The 14910-nt window shown below is 50.6% G+C and overlaps 1 protein-coding gene across 7 annotated transcripts in view; it reads right to left on the bottom strand.

Moving 5' to 3' along the window:
- Positions 1 to 9117: 9117 nt before the first annotated feature.
- The window catches only part of RPH3AL (rabphilin 3A like (without C2 domains)), a 139330-nt gene continuing 133537 nt past the window's right edge, over positions 9118 to 14910 (bottom strand). For 6 of the 7 annotated variants that reach the window (XM_070772811.1, XM_070772813.1, XM_070772809.1 and 3 more), the window contains 3 exons: positions 13852 to 13965; positions 12216 to 12363; positions 9118 to 10235 (listed from right to left, as the gene is read on the bottom strand). In XM_070772811.1, coding sequence (XP_070628912.1) covers positions 10232 to 10235; positions 12216 to 12363; positions 13852 to 13965 — 266 coding nt within the window. In that variant the 3' untranslated portion in view covers positions 9118 to 10231. The remainder of the gene's footprint in view (positions 10236 to 12215; positions 12364 to 13851; positions 13966 to 14910) is intronic. The other variant, XM_070772815.1, reaches the window with a different exon arrangement.

The raw sequence follows: 14910 nt of genomic DNA, 5'->3' as shown, positions 1-14910 counted from the left end.
TCCCTCTGTCCGATCCCCCTCCCCCACTCTCTCCCTGGGTTTCAGCATAAGGCAGCCTGGGGGGTGGGGCTGGGCACTTGCAGGTCAGAGTCCTGGCCGGCTGCTGGGGAAGGGACAGACAAGGACACTAGAGCCTCGAGGCCCTTCTCTGCAGGCGACAGTCTTGCCGGGGGCCCTGCCAATGATGCCTGGCAGGGCCTTTCTCCCCAAATGGCCTGGGCAAGGCCAGTGTCAGGTTTTCCTTTAATCTCGTCCCTCCCGTGTGCAGAAGAGCCTCGGCTGGCCCTTGAGACGAACAATTGAACCGACTGGTCACATGTGTTTTGTAAACAGTTGGATCTTTCTGTGTCTGCATGGGGTTGTGTGTGTGTGTGTATGTGTGTGGTGTCTATCTCCCTGGCAAGGGCCGCTCCCAGGGCTTTTCGGGCTTGTGCCCGGGATACCTTTCCCACCACGGGGCCCTCTACCTGGTCTCCTTATGCCGGAGGCTTCTTCTCCCTCCCTGGGGGCAGAGTGCAGGGCCAGGGTGGCCTGGGGTGGAGGGTCCAGACAGGTCGGTTGGTTTCCAATGGCTTCCTTCGTGCTACAGAACCAAATAGAGAGAACAGGTCCGAGGGAGCCCCTAGGTTGGCAGTAGGGGTGGGGATGATATGGGCCCCACTCCTGTCCCCTGGGACTTCCCATCTCTGTACCCCCGGGACCTCTGGGGAACACAATTAGAAGACTTGTTGAGTCCAGTTCTCCCGTCTCATACGTGGGCCGGCAGCAAGGCCAGGAGTGTTGGTGTTCGCAGGTCGCCCCTCAGCAGAATGTGAGGATCCTACCTGTCAGGCCTTGACTGTGGATCTGGCCATACTATAGGGTCTGCACCTAGAAACAGCAGCCAGGCCAGCCAGGACCTGCTATAGAATTCGCAGGGCCCAGTGCAAAATGCAAATGCAGGGCTCCCTGTTCAACATTATCGAGAATTTTGAGACAGGGACAGCAGACCGTGAAACTGAACCTGGGGCCCTGGGTGACTGCACAGGTTTTGCATGTGCCCCCGAGACCAGGACTGAGGCCAGTGCGGCTCCAACCATTGAGGAAGCAGCTGAGGCCTTGGGGTGACTGCCGCTCCCCGTGCCACGAGCCGCAGGGGACGGAGAGGCGAGGAGGACAGCAGAGCCTCATGCGCTGCCAGGGGCAGTGCAAGATGGTGCAGCTGCTGTGGAAAACAGTGATGAGTCCTTAAAAATGACATGTAGAATGACTACACAATCCAGCAACCCCGCTTCCGGAAATACTCCCAAAAGAATGAAAAGCCGGGTCTCGAACAGATCCTTGTGTATCTACAGCATGTATGGCATGTATCTATATGTTCATGGCAGCTTTCCTCACAATAGTCAAAAAGTGGAAATAACCTAACTGTCCATCAACAGGTGAATCAGGTGAATGGATAAGCCACGAGACCTATCTGCCTAGTGGAATATTATTCAACCATGAAATGAGACTAAATTCTGACACAGGCTACCAGATGGATGGATCCAGAAAACATGAAGGGAAATAAACCAGACACAGAAGAACAAACACTGTAAGATTGATGCCATTTACGTGAGGTACCTAGAGTTCAAGTTCATAGAGACAGAAAGTAGAAAGAGGGTGCCAGGGGGTGGGGACGGGAGGAATGGGGAGTTAGCCTGTAACTGGCACAGAATTCTCCTCTGGAATGATGAAAAAGTTTTGGAGATGATGGTGGTGATGACTGTACAACCATGTGAATGTACTTAATTATCACTGAACTGCACACTTAAAAATGATTAACATTCACGTGATGTGTATTTTACCACAATAACAAAGAATAAAAAGAAAAAAGGAAAGAGGGGTGGGTGGTGTGGGAAGACAAGACAGTTGTGGGGGGTTGACAGCTGAGATGAGCTGGGGGCTGTGGAACTGCAGCTCCTGGTCCTGGAGTTCAGGGGTCATGTTCAAGGTGTGGCTCCCATAGCCCCGGGGAGGAGTTGTAGGTCAGTCCAGATAGGCTGGATCTGACTCCAAAAGTGCTGAGAGGCTACTTGGTTGATGGAAGCTCCTGGAAACCCTCTTAGCTAAATGCATGGCCTGAAAAGACAGCTGCCTCATGGAACCTATTCAGGGTGTCCCGATAAGGGAAGACTGAAGAGAGCATGGGGCATTCTCAACCTCACTGGGCTGGGGCCACGAGACTGTGTCCAACATGGAGGCAAAAATCTCTGAGCACTGACTGAGCTTTGTTCTCGTTTGTTTATTAGCAGGAAAATACCCTAGTGGGACAAGGGGCTGACTTTACCCTATTCATCTAGAAGTTTCTATCTGTGCCTTCCTTTCTCTGCCTGCATCGGGCTCCCTTCCCATCAGAATCCCGACGTGTTCTCACCAACACCCACCCTCACCTCCTACCCCCCCAGCATGGTCTTTGGCATCTGCCTGCCCTGCATTCAAATACAGGTATCTCAATGACCCTGGGCCTCAGTTTCCTCTTCTGCAAAATAGGTGGGTGAGGATCCTTAAAGCTTGCAGCAGGTGCCTGACTCAACAGATGGTGGCCATGACGGTTATTACACAGCAAAATGCTTCGTCTCTCCCGGGCCCTGGCTCAGTGGAATTGAGGGCTCTGTTTGTTGTCAGCAAACAAAGTGGTGTGAGGAGGCGGGGGCAGTGAAGGAAGAAAGGGAGGGCACTGCCTGGGGTATCTCTGGCCGGGCAACTTTCCTCTTTGCTGCCTGCTGCTCCCCAGCACTCAGCACTCAGAACATGCCAGAGACATTTCGCTGGAGAGGCAGAAAAAGAGATTGCAGGCTTCTGGCAACACCAGAAAGTGGGCATTTTCTCGTTTGGGAAAGATGCCAGCCCTCACCCTCTGTGGGTGGAAGTGACTCTCACCTGCTGAGCCAGTGGATGCTCTTTGCTCCAGGGCTAAGGAACAGCTAGGGGCAGGGCCTCTGCCTGGGGCTGGGACATGGCAGCAGGACTCAGTTCCAGGCTTGTCTCCTCCTCCAAAGGGGCTCTGAGTTTTGTCTGCCAACCGGTCATCGTCATCCACTCCCGCTCCCTTGCCTGGGTCGGCCTAGGGGTATCAGTCCAAGGAGACACAGGTAAACGGGTTCTGCTAGATTCATGCGTCTCAAAGTTGGTCTCCCAGCGGGGAGTGTCAGCATCATCTGGACTTAAAAATGCACATTCTCAGCCCCTCCCTGGACCTCTGAGTGAAGCTCTGGGGTGCGGTCCAGGGACCTATGTTCTAACAAGCCCACTGGGTGATTCTGATGCTGCAGGAGGGTGGGGGCTATGTCCCTTTTGTCTACCACTGAACCTCAGCCTCGAACACTGCACTTCACAGCCCAGTAGCTGCCAGTCAATATTAGGTGGATGAACTCTTGTTCCCCAAGGGGAAGAACATGACCATCTGCTGGGCCTCAGGGTCGATGCAAGCACCGAACTTACCTTCTTACATCATCTAAACGACTCCTGAGGCAAGCGCCACATCTGAATCCTATAGGAGTCATGACTAACAGCAGTGGTAGGAGTTTTACATGTGCTTTCAGGGTTTTAAGTTCCACAACAGCCCCATGAAGGAAGTATTATCCCCATTTTACAGATCAGCAAGTAGAGACAGAGCAGTACCCATAATTTCAGGAACTAAGTAGTAGGGCTGGGATTTGAAACCAGTGTTCAAAGTTCATGAACTTTCCACCTACATGTGGCCTCTTTAGGAACTACTTGGGCTATCTGATATTTGGGACAAATCAAGTCACTTCTGCACTCTGTAATTTTTACAGATGGCATAGAACCCCCTCCATCCCTAGCCACAAGAGTCTCATGTCCAAAGGTTAACTTGTGAGTTGGCTGCCTGAAGACTCAGAAAGCAATCCTTTCATTTTTATAAAGAAAGGATTTCTAGGTTCCCAAACAGCCCACAAAGAACCCTTGACTCCTGGCAGCTCCCAGACCCTGGTAGGGGGTTCGGCATCCATGTCTGCCCTAAAGCTGAGCGCTTCTGGGTTAATATGTGATGAAACTTCTTCAGGACCCTATCAGCCCTCTAGGAAACACATTTGGGATTCAGCCTGGAGGCTGCAGGGGTTGGGTCCCTTTCCTGGACTAGGTCTGGTCTGGGCATGGGGTTCTAGTGGGAGCTGAGTGTGGTGGCTTGTGCTACATCAGGTCTGAGGGGTCTAAGGGGGTGTTGGTCCCAGCATGGAGATTCCTGAGAGCTGAGGGGTAGAGGCAACAGGTCCTTACAGACTGGATATTTGTACATAGGGACCTTTGGGAGCTGTATTTTTTCTGCCAAGCAGGTCCTCATCGCCTCCTTATTTACTTACCTGCTATGGCCTTAGGGCTCTCACAATGGGTTTATCCTATTTGATATGTATTTTTCCATTAAAAATTCCATTGTTAGAAATGTAACACCTAAGGGGACCAACATCCCCTTAGACCCCTCAGACGTGATGTAGCACAAGCCACCACACTCAGCTCCTACTAGAACCCCGTGCCCAGACCAGACCCAGTCCAGGAGAGGGACCCAATCCCTGCAGCCTCCATAACACACAATTTAAAAATTATCCTGGGGGACTTCCCTGGTGGTCCAGTGGCTAAGATTCTGTATTCCCAATGGGGAGGGGGGCCGGATTTGATCCTTAGTCAGGGAACCAGATCCCACATGCCACAACTAAGACCTAGCACAGCCAAATAAATATAAATAAAAAAACATTGTCCTGCAAACTTTATAAGGTAGGGCAACAATCCCCTACTCCACTTCCAAGTCCCTCTCTTGGTAACTCTTAGAGCTCTTAGCCATCTCCGCTGGTGTTTACCTTTGTACTGAAATCTGCTGCTGATGCTATTTCTTGATCTTTCAGTTTTGTATATTATATATCATGATACAATCTATCATGATATTATTTTCAGTCTAACACAGGGATGCCTCCTGTCTGTGCATCCTTGTGTGCCTTATCTGCCCTCATGCTCTGGCTGGCACTAGCCCCTGACTGCAGCTATTGCCAGTATCCTGGGGACTCTCTTTGCCCCTCTCCTGTGTCAGCTCCAGTTTCCTGAGGCTCCATATCCTCTTTCCTGGTTTTCTCCCTTGTTTGGTTGGAGCACATCCTGTGGTAGCTGCCTGAGAAAGAATGTATGGGAGGTAAATTAAAAAAAAAAAAAAAAAAAAGAATCCTCACAAGTCTGAAAATATTTTCATTCTACCGTCATTGAGATTTGGGTGGATATAAATCCAGATTAGAAATCATTTCCTGCCAGAATTCAGAAGATACTTCTTCACTGTGTTCTGGCTTCAAAATGTGATTTGAGAATTTCAAAGCCATTGTAATCCCTGGCTCTTGGTATGTGACCTGTTATTAATCTTTTTTTTTTTTTTTTTCCCCTCTTTGGAAGGTTTTAGAATTTTTTTTTTAAGATTTTTTTACCTGGTGTCCTGAAATTTCATAAGGCTTGCTCTAGGGGGGCTTACCCAGCAGTCCAGTGGTTAAGACTTTGTGTTCCAATGCAGGGGGCACAGGTTCAATCCCTGGTCAGGGAACTAAGATCCCACACACACCATATGGTGCAGCCAAAAAAAGAAAAAAGGCTTGCTAGAGTTCCCTAAAGTATTTTTTTTGTCTCTGCACTCCTCGCCACACGCAGGATCTTAGTTCCTCAATCAGAGATTGAACCTGCACCTCCTGTACGGGTAGCATGGTGTCCTAACCACTGGACTTCTAGGGAATTCCCATGTTTCCTACATTTTTTATTCGGAAAGACTTCAGACATATATAAATAACACAAATATAACATATAATGAAATATTATAAATATTACAAACCCACCAATCTATCACTGAGATGAAGGAAACATTACCAGTAAAGTTGAAACCATTCCTTATGCCTCTTCCTCTCAAGATGTATCTTGCAATCTGTTGTTTATCCTTCCTATGCGTTTATTCTTCCACTGCATAAAATATATGTTAATACATAACATTTTTGCATGTTTTAAAATCTCCACATAGATGGTGTCATAGCGTGTTTATTTTTTTCTGCCATCTGTTTCTTTGCTCAGCATTGTTTGTGAGACTCATCTCTACTGAGAGGGGCATGTTTGACTATCTCACAATTTATGGATCTTTTCTTCTGTGGATGGTATTGAGGTTGTTTCCAGTTTTTAGCTAGTAAAAAGGTACTGCTCTAAACATCCCATGGATATCTTTTGGAATTCACAGAGAAGAGTTTTTCTATAGGGCAATGATTCTCAGTTCTGTCAGCACATAGAGTCATCAGGGGAGCTTTACAAAATCCTGATATCAAGGCTGGGCCCGAAATTGATTAGACCAGAATCTCTGGGGGTGTGTCCAGCACGAGTGTGTGTCAAGCTCATCAGGGGACGCCAATGCACTGCCAGTGGTGACCACCACTGCCCTGGACCACCGTGCGGTCTTCCAGCCAGCAGCGTCGGCATCATAACAGAACTTGATAGACAAGCATGCTCAGGTCCTGACCCAGACCTGGTGGGTGAGAATCTGTTTTAGCAAGACTTTGGGTAACTGCCCCACAGCTGCAGGCCAGGAGCATCTTCATCTACAGGTATTGCCACTCGGCGGCTCACGAGGGTGGCGGCTGGCCACACGGCTGTGGTTTTAAGTCGCTGTGCCCTGCACTTGGCAGGTTCTTTCTCTATGGAAGTTCTTTTCCTTTGGTTCTGGGAAATATTCTTGTATCATTCCTTCCACAATTTTCTCTTTTCTGTTTCTTGGCTTGCAATTCTTATCAGTTGGAATCAGACCTGCATGGATCTGATCTTTTGGTTGTCCAACTGTCTTGGATTTTTCTCCCTATTTTAACATCTCTTTGTTTCAGTGTTTTACTGTCTAGAAGGTTCTCTCCCATATTTCCATTCCTTATAATGCATTTAAAAATTTATGCTATATATATTTTTTTTTTAATATTTGAGAGCTTTAACACTTCCTTTTAAAAAATGACACTTTCTTCCTGTCTCATGGACAAATACTTTCAGAGGAATGTCCTCTGACCCCTTTCTTCTGTGTATTGGAGTCTCTGTATCTTTGGCTGTTGGTTGTAGTCAATTGCTGGTGCCCCTGGCTGTTGTCACTGCGAGTGCAACACAGGAAAGCTAACAGGTAGCTCCACGCATGTGGGCAGGGCTTGGGACTGCGGGCCCCACAGTAGCACCTGGGTAGAGACTGGGGAATTGTCAATTTCAGGATCTGTCGATCTTTTCTCTTTACTGGGCTTCCCAAAGAGAAATTCAATAATGTCCTGTGTTGGGGGTGGCTGGATGGGGAACAGGCCCAGCTGTTGGCCAAGGAAGGGGGCTGATGGTCTCCTCCATTAACTGTTGCCTCACCCCAGCCTTTGGCTGGGCTTGGGGTTCCCAAGCCAGAATTCTTCTAGCTCAGCCTTGGCCAGCTGTAAACCATCTTCTACCAGGGTCAGAGAAGGGCGGTCACATGCCATCTGGGCTTGGGTCTAACCACGTCTTCCAATCGATACTATTTTCACATCCATCCTGAACTTCCACTTTAGGGATACCTGGTCCCTCCGTGTTCGAAGCATTTGGAGGATTCTGCAGAGCTAACTGGCTTGTTACCTGTTGGCTTTCTCCCTTGTAGACATTTCAGGGGGTGGGAGAAGCTGGCACTAAGCAAGTTTTACTCTTCCATCTTCCAAAGTTTTAGACCTCTCTTACACACTGCTGCCGCCTTTGTTGTTGTTCAGTTGCTTAGTCGTGTCCAACTCTTTGTGACCCCACACTGTAGCACGCCAGGCTTCCCTGTCTTTCACCATATCCTGGGGCACACTCAAACTCATGTCCATTGAGTCAGTGATGCCATCCAACCATCTCATCCTCTGCCACTCCCTTCTCCTCCTGCCCTCAATCTTTCCCAGCATCAAGGTCTTTTCCAACAAGTTGGCTCTTTGCATCAGGTGGCCAAAGGATTGGCGCTTCAGCATCAGCATCAGCCCTTCCAACGAATATTCAGGGTTGATTTCCTTTAGGACTGACTGGTTTGATCTCTTTGCTGTCCAAGGGACTTTCAAGAGTCTTCTCCAGCACTGCAGTTTGAAAGCATCAATTCTTCAGTGCTCAGTCTTCTTAATGATACAACTCTCGCATCTGTACATGACTACTGGAAAAACCATAGCTTTGACTAAATGGCCTTTTGTCGGCAAAGTGACGTCTCTGCTTTTTAATATGCTGTCTAGGTTTGTGAGAGCTTTCCTTCCAAGGAGTAGGTGTCTTTTAATTTCATGGCTGCAGCCACTGTCCGTAGTGATTTTGGAGCCCAAGAAAATAAAATCTGTCACTGCCTCCACTTTTTCCCCTTCTATTTGCCATGAAGAGATAGGACCAGATGCCATGATCTTAGTTTATCGAATGTTGAGTTGTAAGCCAGCCTTTTCACTGTCCTCTTTCATCTTCATCAGGAGGGTCTTTAATTCCTCTTCACTTTCTGCCATTAGAGTGGTATAATCTGCATATCTGAGGTTGTTGATATTTCTCCCAGCAGTCTTGACTCCAGCTTGTGATTCATCCAGTCCGTATTTCACATGATGTACTGCGTATAAGTTAAGTAAACAGGATGACAATATACAGCCTGGACATACTCCTTTCCTGATCTTGAACCAGTCTGTTGTTCCATGTCTGATTCTAACCGTTGCTTTTTGACCTGCATACAGGTTTCTCAGGAGACAGGTAAAGCCATTTTTGTAGTTCATGCCATTTTCATTCCTTTAGGTCATTTTGGTGGGGTTCAAGAGGCAGAGAACATACAAATGTGTTCAGTCCACTGTGTTTAACTACAAGTCCTTGTCCATTTTACAAACATTTCTACACATGTACATATAAGTTAATATAACTCATTTTGATTATTTATACGTATACTTAACTTTTTATCTTTACATCGATGGCTTTGTTTTTCAACATTAGGTTTGTGAGTCCTTTGAACCCACGCAGATCTAGCTTATTCCTTTCACTGCAGCTTAGCAAGTGTTCCAGCAACCACTGTACCACATTTTTTTCCCCATCCGTTTCTCTACTTATGCATTTCAGACACACAAATGATTGTGGCCTTTTGATCAACACACTGGCTCAATGCAAATCTAATCTTTATTGTTTTTATTCTGAAGCATAACTTGTCACAGGGAAACAGGACTTTTTTTTTTTTAAAAACTGTCTGCCAGCAACAAGGGCAAAAGAGCTCATAGTAGGGGGTCTGAGAGCCTGGAGAGGAAGGCCCTTCAAGGCCCAGGCACGGGGCAGGCAGGCAGGATGGGAGCGTGTGGGTACCACACACGCGCGTGGGCACGTTCTCTCTCCTACAGGAAGGGTTTTCCAGAAGCATCGCCTGCACCCTGAATTAAGTGTTTTTCTGCCAAACCGAGCCTACTGAAGAGGAGTGAATTAATGGCTTAGGGAGCTTTGCACCCCAGCAGGGAACTCAGCTGAAGGCTGCTCTTCAGTGAACGAATTCACAGTGTTCCCCAGGACCCTTTCCAGCTCCACCAGCCCCGTGGGAGGGCTTCTGAGAGACCTAACAGAGAGCCAAGTTCAAGAGCAGATCCTGGGCCAGGAGGGAGGTGACTGTATCCATGTCTGAGGGCTGCAGCACGAGGGGAAGTGGGGGTGGACCTCTCCTCCCACCTCCACTGGCCTCCTCTCTGGGGGCCACGCTCCTCGGGGAAGGGTCACCCTCAGGCCTGGATGTCTTCCTCCACGAATACAAATATGGAGAAAGCCCCACCTCTGAGACAGCAGTGCACATTGGAAGGCCCCACGGGTGGGTCTGAAGGCCCTTCCAGTACATCCGAGATGACAGCAAACTTAAAACGAACATGGGAGTAGGCTGGGGAGTGGGAAGGGCAATAAATAAAGGTCAAGGTGGAGTGGAGTGGCTGGGGCAGGGGTTGGGGGCTCCCAGGAAAGAAGGGGTGCAGAAAGGCACTGGGCCCGGGGGAGCAGACTCAGCCCCCCAAACACTGGTTTGTTGAGTTAGAGATCACGTCCGACAGGGCTGGCGGCCAAGGGCTCCAGGACTGGTCAGGAAGGAACCGGGAGGGGTCTGGCTCCAGCTCTCTCTCTCCCTCTCTCTCAAGCTCTTCCACTGGAAAGTCTGCCCCGTGCACCAAGCACACCTCTGTCCAGGGCAGGTGGAGGGGACCGTTGGAGGCCACGTCAGCAGCGGGGGCTGGCCCAGGTGTCCCTTTTACCTTTGAGAGAGAGAGAGAAGAAAGGCCACAATAGAGTGAGCAGAAGCAGAGTCCCCAGGGACAGTGTCAACTTTGGGAATGAAACGCAGGGAGGTGGACTCCTTGCTGGAGCGGCCTGCACCTGAAGCAGCCACCCCCTCTGAACTAAGTGGGGGAGTGCTGGGGAAGGCTGGGGCTGAGCCCTGGGCCAGCCCTGCTCTACTGCGCCGAGTCATTGCCGGCAAGTCGCCCACTCCCTGTGCTCCAGTGTGGCCGTCAATACCGGGCTAATCAACACAGGTGATCCTGGGATGCCAGCAGGAGCAAATGGACATGAGAGGGACCTTCCTGGTTGTCCAGTGGTTGAGACTTTGCCTTCCAAAGCAGGAGGTGCAGGTTCGATCCTTGGTTGGGGACCTAAGATCTCACGTGCCTTATGGCCCCCCCGCAAAAAATCAAAATATAAACAACAGAAACAATATTGTAACAAGTTCAATATAAAAATGGTCCACATTAAAAAAAAAAACTTAAAAATAAAAATTAAAAAAAATGGATGTCAGAACAGAAAACCTTCCAGGCCAGTCCTGTCCAAGTAAAACTTAAGCCCTGGAACCCTGTCTATGTGCTGGACCACACGGCACATAGATCGTCGAGTGGCCACTGGACATGTCCTGAAGACCTATGCAGGTAGGTACCCCACGTGGAGCCTAGAGCTTACCCTCCCTGCAACCCGGGAGGGACACAACATGGTCCCCACTTTAGTGATAATGCAACTGGGTGCCGAGAGATCAAATATTAGATTGAACCCTATGCAACTGCCAATCTTTAACTATTTTTGACCTACAAAAATACAGTTGCATGTGGTTTGACCTGACGGTTTGCCCAGGTTCCCATGGGTGTGGATGGCAGAGCTGAGGCTAGAGCTCAGGCACGCTGGATTCCAAACTGCCCTCTGTGGGGGACTGCAGGAGGCGAGGGGAATGTCTGCGGCGCCTCCCTCCCTGAGACCTGCCTCCCCATGTCACAGTCTGACTCTCTTTCTCATGCTCATAATGAGGGGGAATGCGGGAAGGGGAGGGGGTGGCGAAGGAAGAGTGGATGAGGGCTCCCACGGGGTTTCCTGGTGGGTGACTCCACCCCACCAGGCTCCCTCAGCCGCCCCCGTGTGCGGCAGGGGCATCAGCTGCTCTGTTGACCCACACAGCGTGCGCCTGTGGATCCTCTGGCTGCGGAGGCACTCAGTCCAGCTGGGGCTTCATTCTGGAAGGAGGCCAGGGGCCAATTCTGCATCTGCACGCTTTTCTCCCACTTGAGAGTGAGGACCCCCTTATCTCCCGACTGCATGATGGTCCCAGGCCAGCTGGGGCAGGTGGGAGCTTGGATTCTTGCCCTTGGCTCCCACACCCATCAAATGGGGATAATAAGCCCCCTGACTCCTTGGCCAAGAGAATGAAAATTGCCTTTGGATGTGCAGGGTGGGCCGGGCTCCACAGGTCCCGATTTCACCCCTCTTAGGATCTGGGACTGCTCTGGCCTGGGCTCTGTTTGGGGCAAGCTGATTCAGCTTCTTCAGCTATGTGGTAAGTTTCTGGAGGTCTCAGAAACTGTCCCCCACCACACCCGGCCCAGGCTGGGCATACCCTCTGGTGGACAGTAGGCGTTCTCAGAGTGGAGTTCCTGTGACTCTTACAGGGACGGTGAAATACTTGGAAAGATTACATTTTATAAAACTGAGGATGCTAATAACTGCTGAGAACAGACAGAGATGGTCAGCCTTGAGATCTGGGTTCATTGTGGGCAGGGATGGGTCTGGCTCGCCTGGGTTCCCCCAGCACCTGGCACAGCGCTCAGTGAACGGGGGGAATTGAAAACATCCCCTAGCGCTCTCCAGTGTTGGAGCACAGGTGAGGACGAGGCAGGCTACGTGGAGGGGAGCAGCCCACAGGGGTGGGGGACAGACGGGGAGGAGGTGGGCGGGTTGGAAGGTGGCTTGGTACTCACCGGGGCCCTCTGGGTCCAGCCAGGGTGCGGGGGCCCCCCTGTGGGTCGGCAGAGCCTGTCCCGGTCTCACTGGCCAGGCTGCTCTGGCTCCCCGAGAGGCAGCTGGCTGGGCGGGTGGGCCCCATCTTCAGTGACTCCACACTTCCGCCTGCAAGAAGACCCCGTGACTGGCTCTGGGTTGGGCCCTTTGGGCCTTGAACCGAGACAGGGAGGAACTCAGCATGGACAAGGGAGCTGATCTAAAGTCTCCTCATTTGGAATTGTGACTTGTATCTATGGGACTGTCTTCCAGAGCCTCTCCCCCTGAGAATAGCCACCGCCTTCTCCCCTATTCACATGGTTGCCATGGTCTAGTGGGACCCCCACCCTTTGGCCGCTGCTGACTGGCCCACAATCTTACAAAGACAACTGAATGGGCCCTTGGGTCATTTAGCTAAGGAACAAGTAGTTACCCACATGAAAATGGGCAGTGCCCTTGGAGAAGGAGCATGTAGTAGGGGAATTGTGTGTATATCTGTTAATGCAGCAAGAGGGACATTCACTGCTGCCATTAGTAACTAAGGAATCCTCATTCAGACACAGTTGTTAGTCCCTGCCTGCTGAGAGCAGAGATGGGATCTGCAAGACTCCACTCTTTCTGTCTCCTGGACCCGCTTGGTCACAGCTGAGAGTTGGTATGAAGAGAAAGGGTGAAGGCTATGGTGGTGTGGACAGGGACAGAGGTATACAGCCCGCCCCGGAAACCGAGGCTGGCAGGTGAGCTTGCTCCACATTTTCCTAAGAGAGAATCTTCAGCTTAAAGGGGACTAGGAGGTCATCTGGTCCAGGGACAGTTTAAACCCCATGCATCAGCCCTGCCTACTGACACTGATCACTCAGAAAACTCCATGGAGAAGGATTCTAAGGCCCATGTCAGGCTCTTTGGGAGAGAGTATCATGATCAACTAGTAATGTCTGCCATGGGCACAGGAGTAGAAGTAAAAGTATGTGTGCCAGGCATTTGGCATCCCTTATTGAGTGCAGATGGCCACTCCTGCAGGAATGCCTTCCATATCAGTTCTGGCAGGAGATCACCCAGCTTTCCATTTCTTTTCAGCTTGGGGCAGTTATTGAAAAGCTTTCTTCTTATGTACTAAAAATCATCCTCCGGAAACATCTTGCAAATATCCCAGTTCTAACCTCTGGAGTAACTGTGAATGAAGCTGGTCCTATTCCTGGGAAGGCCCTTCATGTGTGTAAAGGAAAATGTGCCCCCGGGCCTTCTCTGCATGTACACCTGAGCCTCCCTTCCATCTGTTCATGGTGGTTTTTTATTTTTGGCTGCTCTGTGCAGCTTGCGGGATCTCAGTTCCCCGACCAGGGATTGAACCCACCACAGTGAAAGCCCAGAATCCTAACCACTAGACCACCAGGAACTCCCTTTTCCATCTGTTCTTGAGTGGTGCCAACCCTGTAGCTCCCAGTCGTCGCAGCCAAAGGCCCACTTTGCCTCCTGGATCTAGAACTGTTCCACCAACCCCCACCGAGGAGCTGCTGGGAAGCAGAGGCCACAGGAGGAGGAGAGCCACTGCCCTCGGGGCCTGGGAAGCAGCAGTGCGGCTCCCTGCACTTCCTGTCAGCTGAGTCAGTTGCTTACCTGACTCGCCCCAGGGCTTGTTGCCTTTCGGGTCCCTGACCCCAGCGGGCCGGAGTCTGTCATCCAGGCTGGAGGAGCTGAGATCAGAGTCGCTGTCGCTGTCGCTGGAAACCACTGGAAAAGAGACACCAGCACAGGAGGTCACCCCCCACTGGTCACTGCCAGCAGGAGTTTCTGACAGAGGGGACCAGGGCAGGCCTCCTCCTCCTGCCAAGACAAGATGGCATGGGACCTCTGCCGGTCCTGGTGTTTGGAGCATGGGGCTGGCAGGGGACTCCTTTCTGCCAGGCAGAGAGGTGAGTGCCGGGGCAGCCCATCTCCACATGTCACCCCCTCCCTGGGGCTGGATCAGAAGCTTCTTGCTGGGAGGAGCCGATTATCTGCTTTGGTGCAGGCCCAACTACTCTGAAGCATGCACTTGGCAATGCTTAAAACCATCCAGTGATGCCCTGCAGGAATAATTCCAGTCCTCGCTGACCTGACAGAGGGCTCCAGGCCCCTGACATTCACTAACTAGTAGAAGCTTCAGAACAACTCTGCAAGATAGGAAACAGCATTGTCCCCATTTCCCAGGCAAGGAAACTGAGGCCCTTGACCACAATGGGATGCTTACTCTGGTGGGCTGGCTCCACAGACTGTGTTTATAACCACTCTGATTCCACTGGGAGAACTGAACTCGGAGCCAGCAGGTCTGGGCTCTCATCCCAGCTCATCCAGCAACTCCCAGTGGGGTCTTGTGAACGCAGAAGGGAGCCAGGCTGGTGGGGCTGGAATCCTGGGAGAGGGTAGGGGAAGGGGAGCTCCCATGGTGAACACCCACTGTGGTAGAAACACTCTTTTCTGGACTAAATGGGACCATATTTGGCTGGTTAGTCAACAGTGGGAGTCATAATACAGGATCTATTCATACATTAAACACTCTATTTTCATTTTAAGCATAGAAATGTACATCCACTTGCCAATCTTTTGATGTAGGGCTTGGGTGCTTCTTCGAGATCAGCCCACATGGTCTTTCATGTCTAAACTGCATCTATATTGCATTGCCTGTGATTCCCAGAT

Source organism: Bos indicus, chromosome 19 (assembly GCF_029378745.1).
Source record: "Bos indicus isolate NIAB-ARS_2022 breed Sahiwal x Tharparkar chromosome 19, NIAB-ARS_B.indTharparkar_mat_pri_1.0, whole genome shotgun sequence".
Classification (NCBI taxonomy): Eukaryota; Metazoa; Chordata; class Mammalia; order Artiodactyla; family Bovidae; genus Bos; species Bos indicus.
This window is presented reverse-complemented; position numbering and strand designations above follow the sequence as displayed.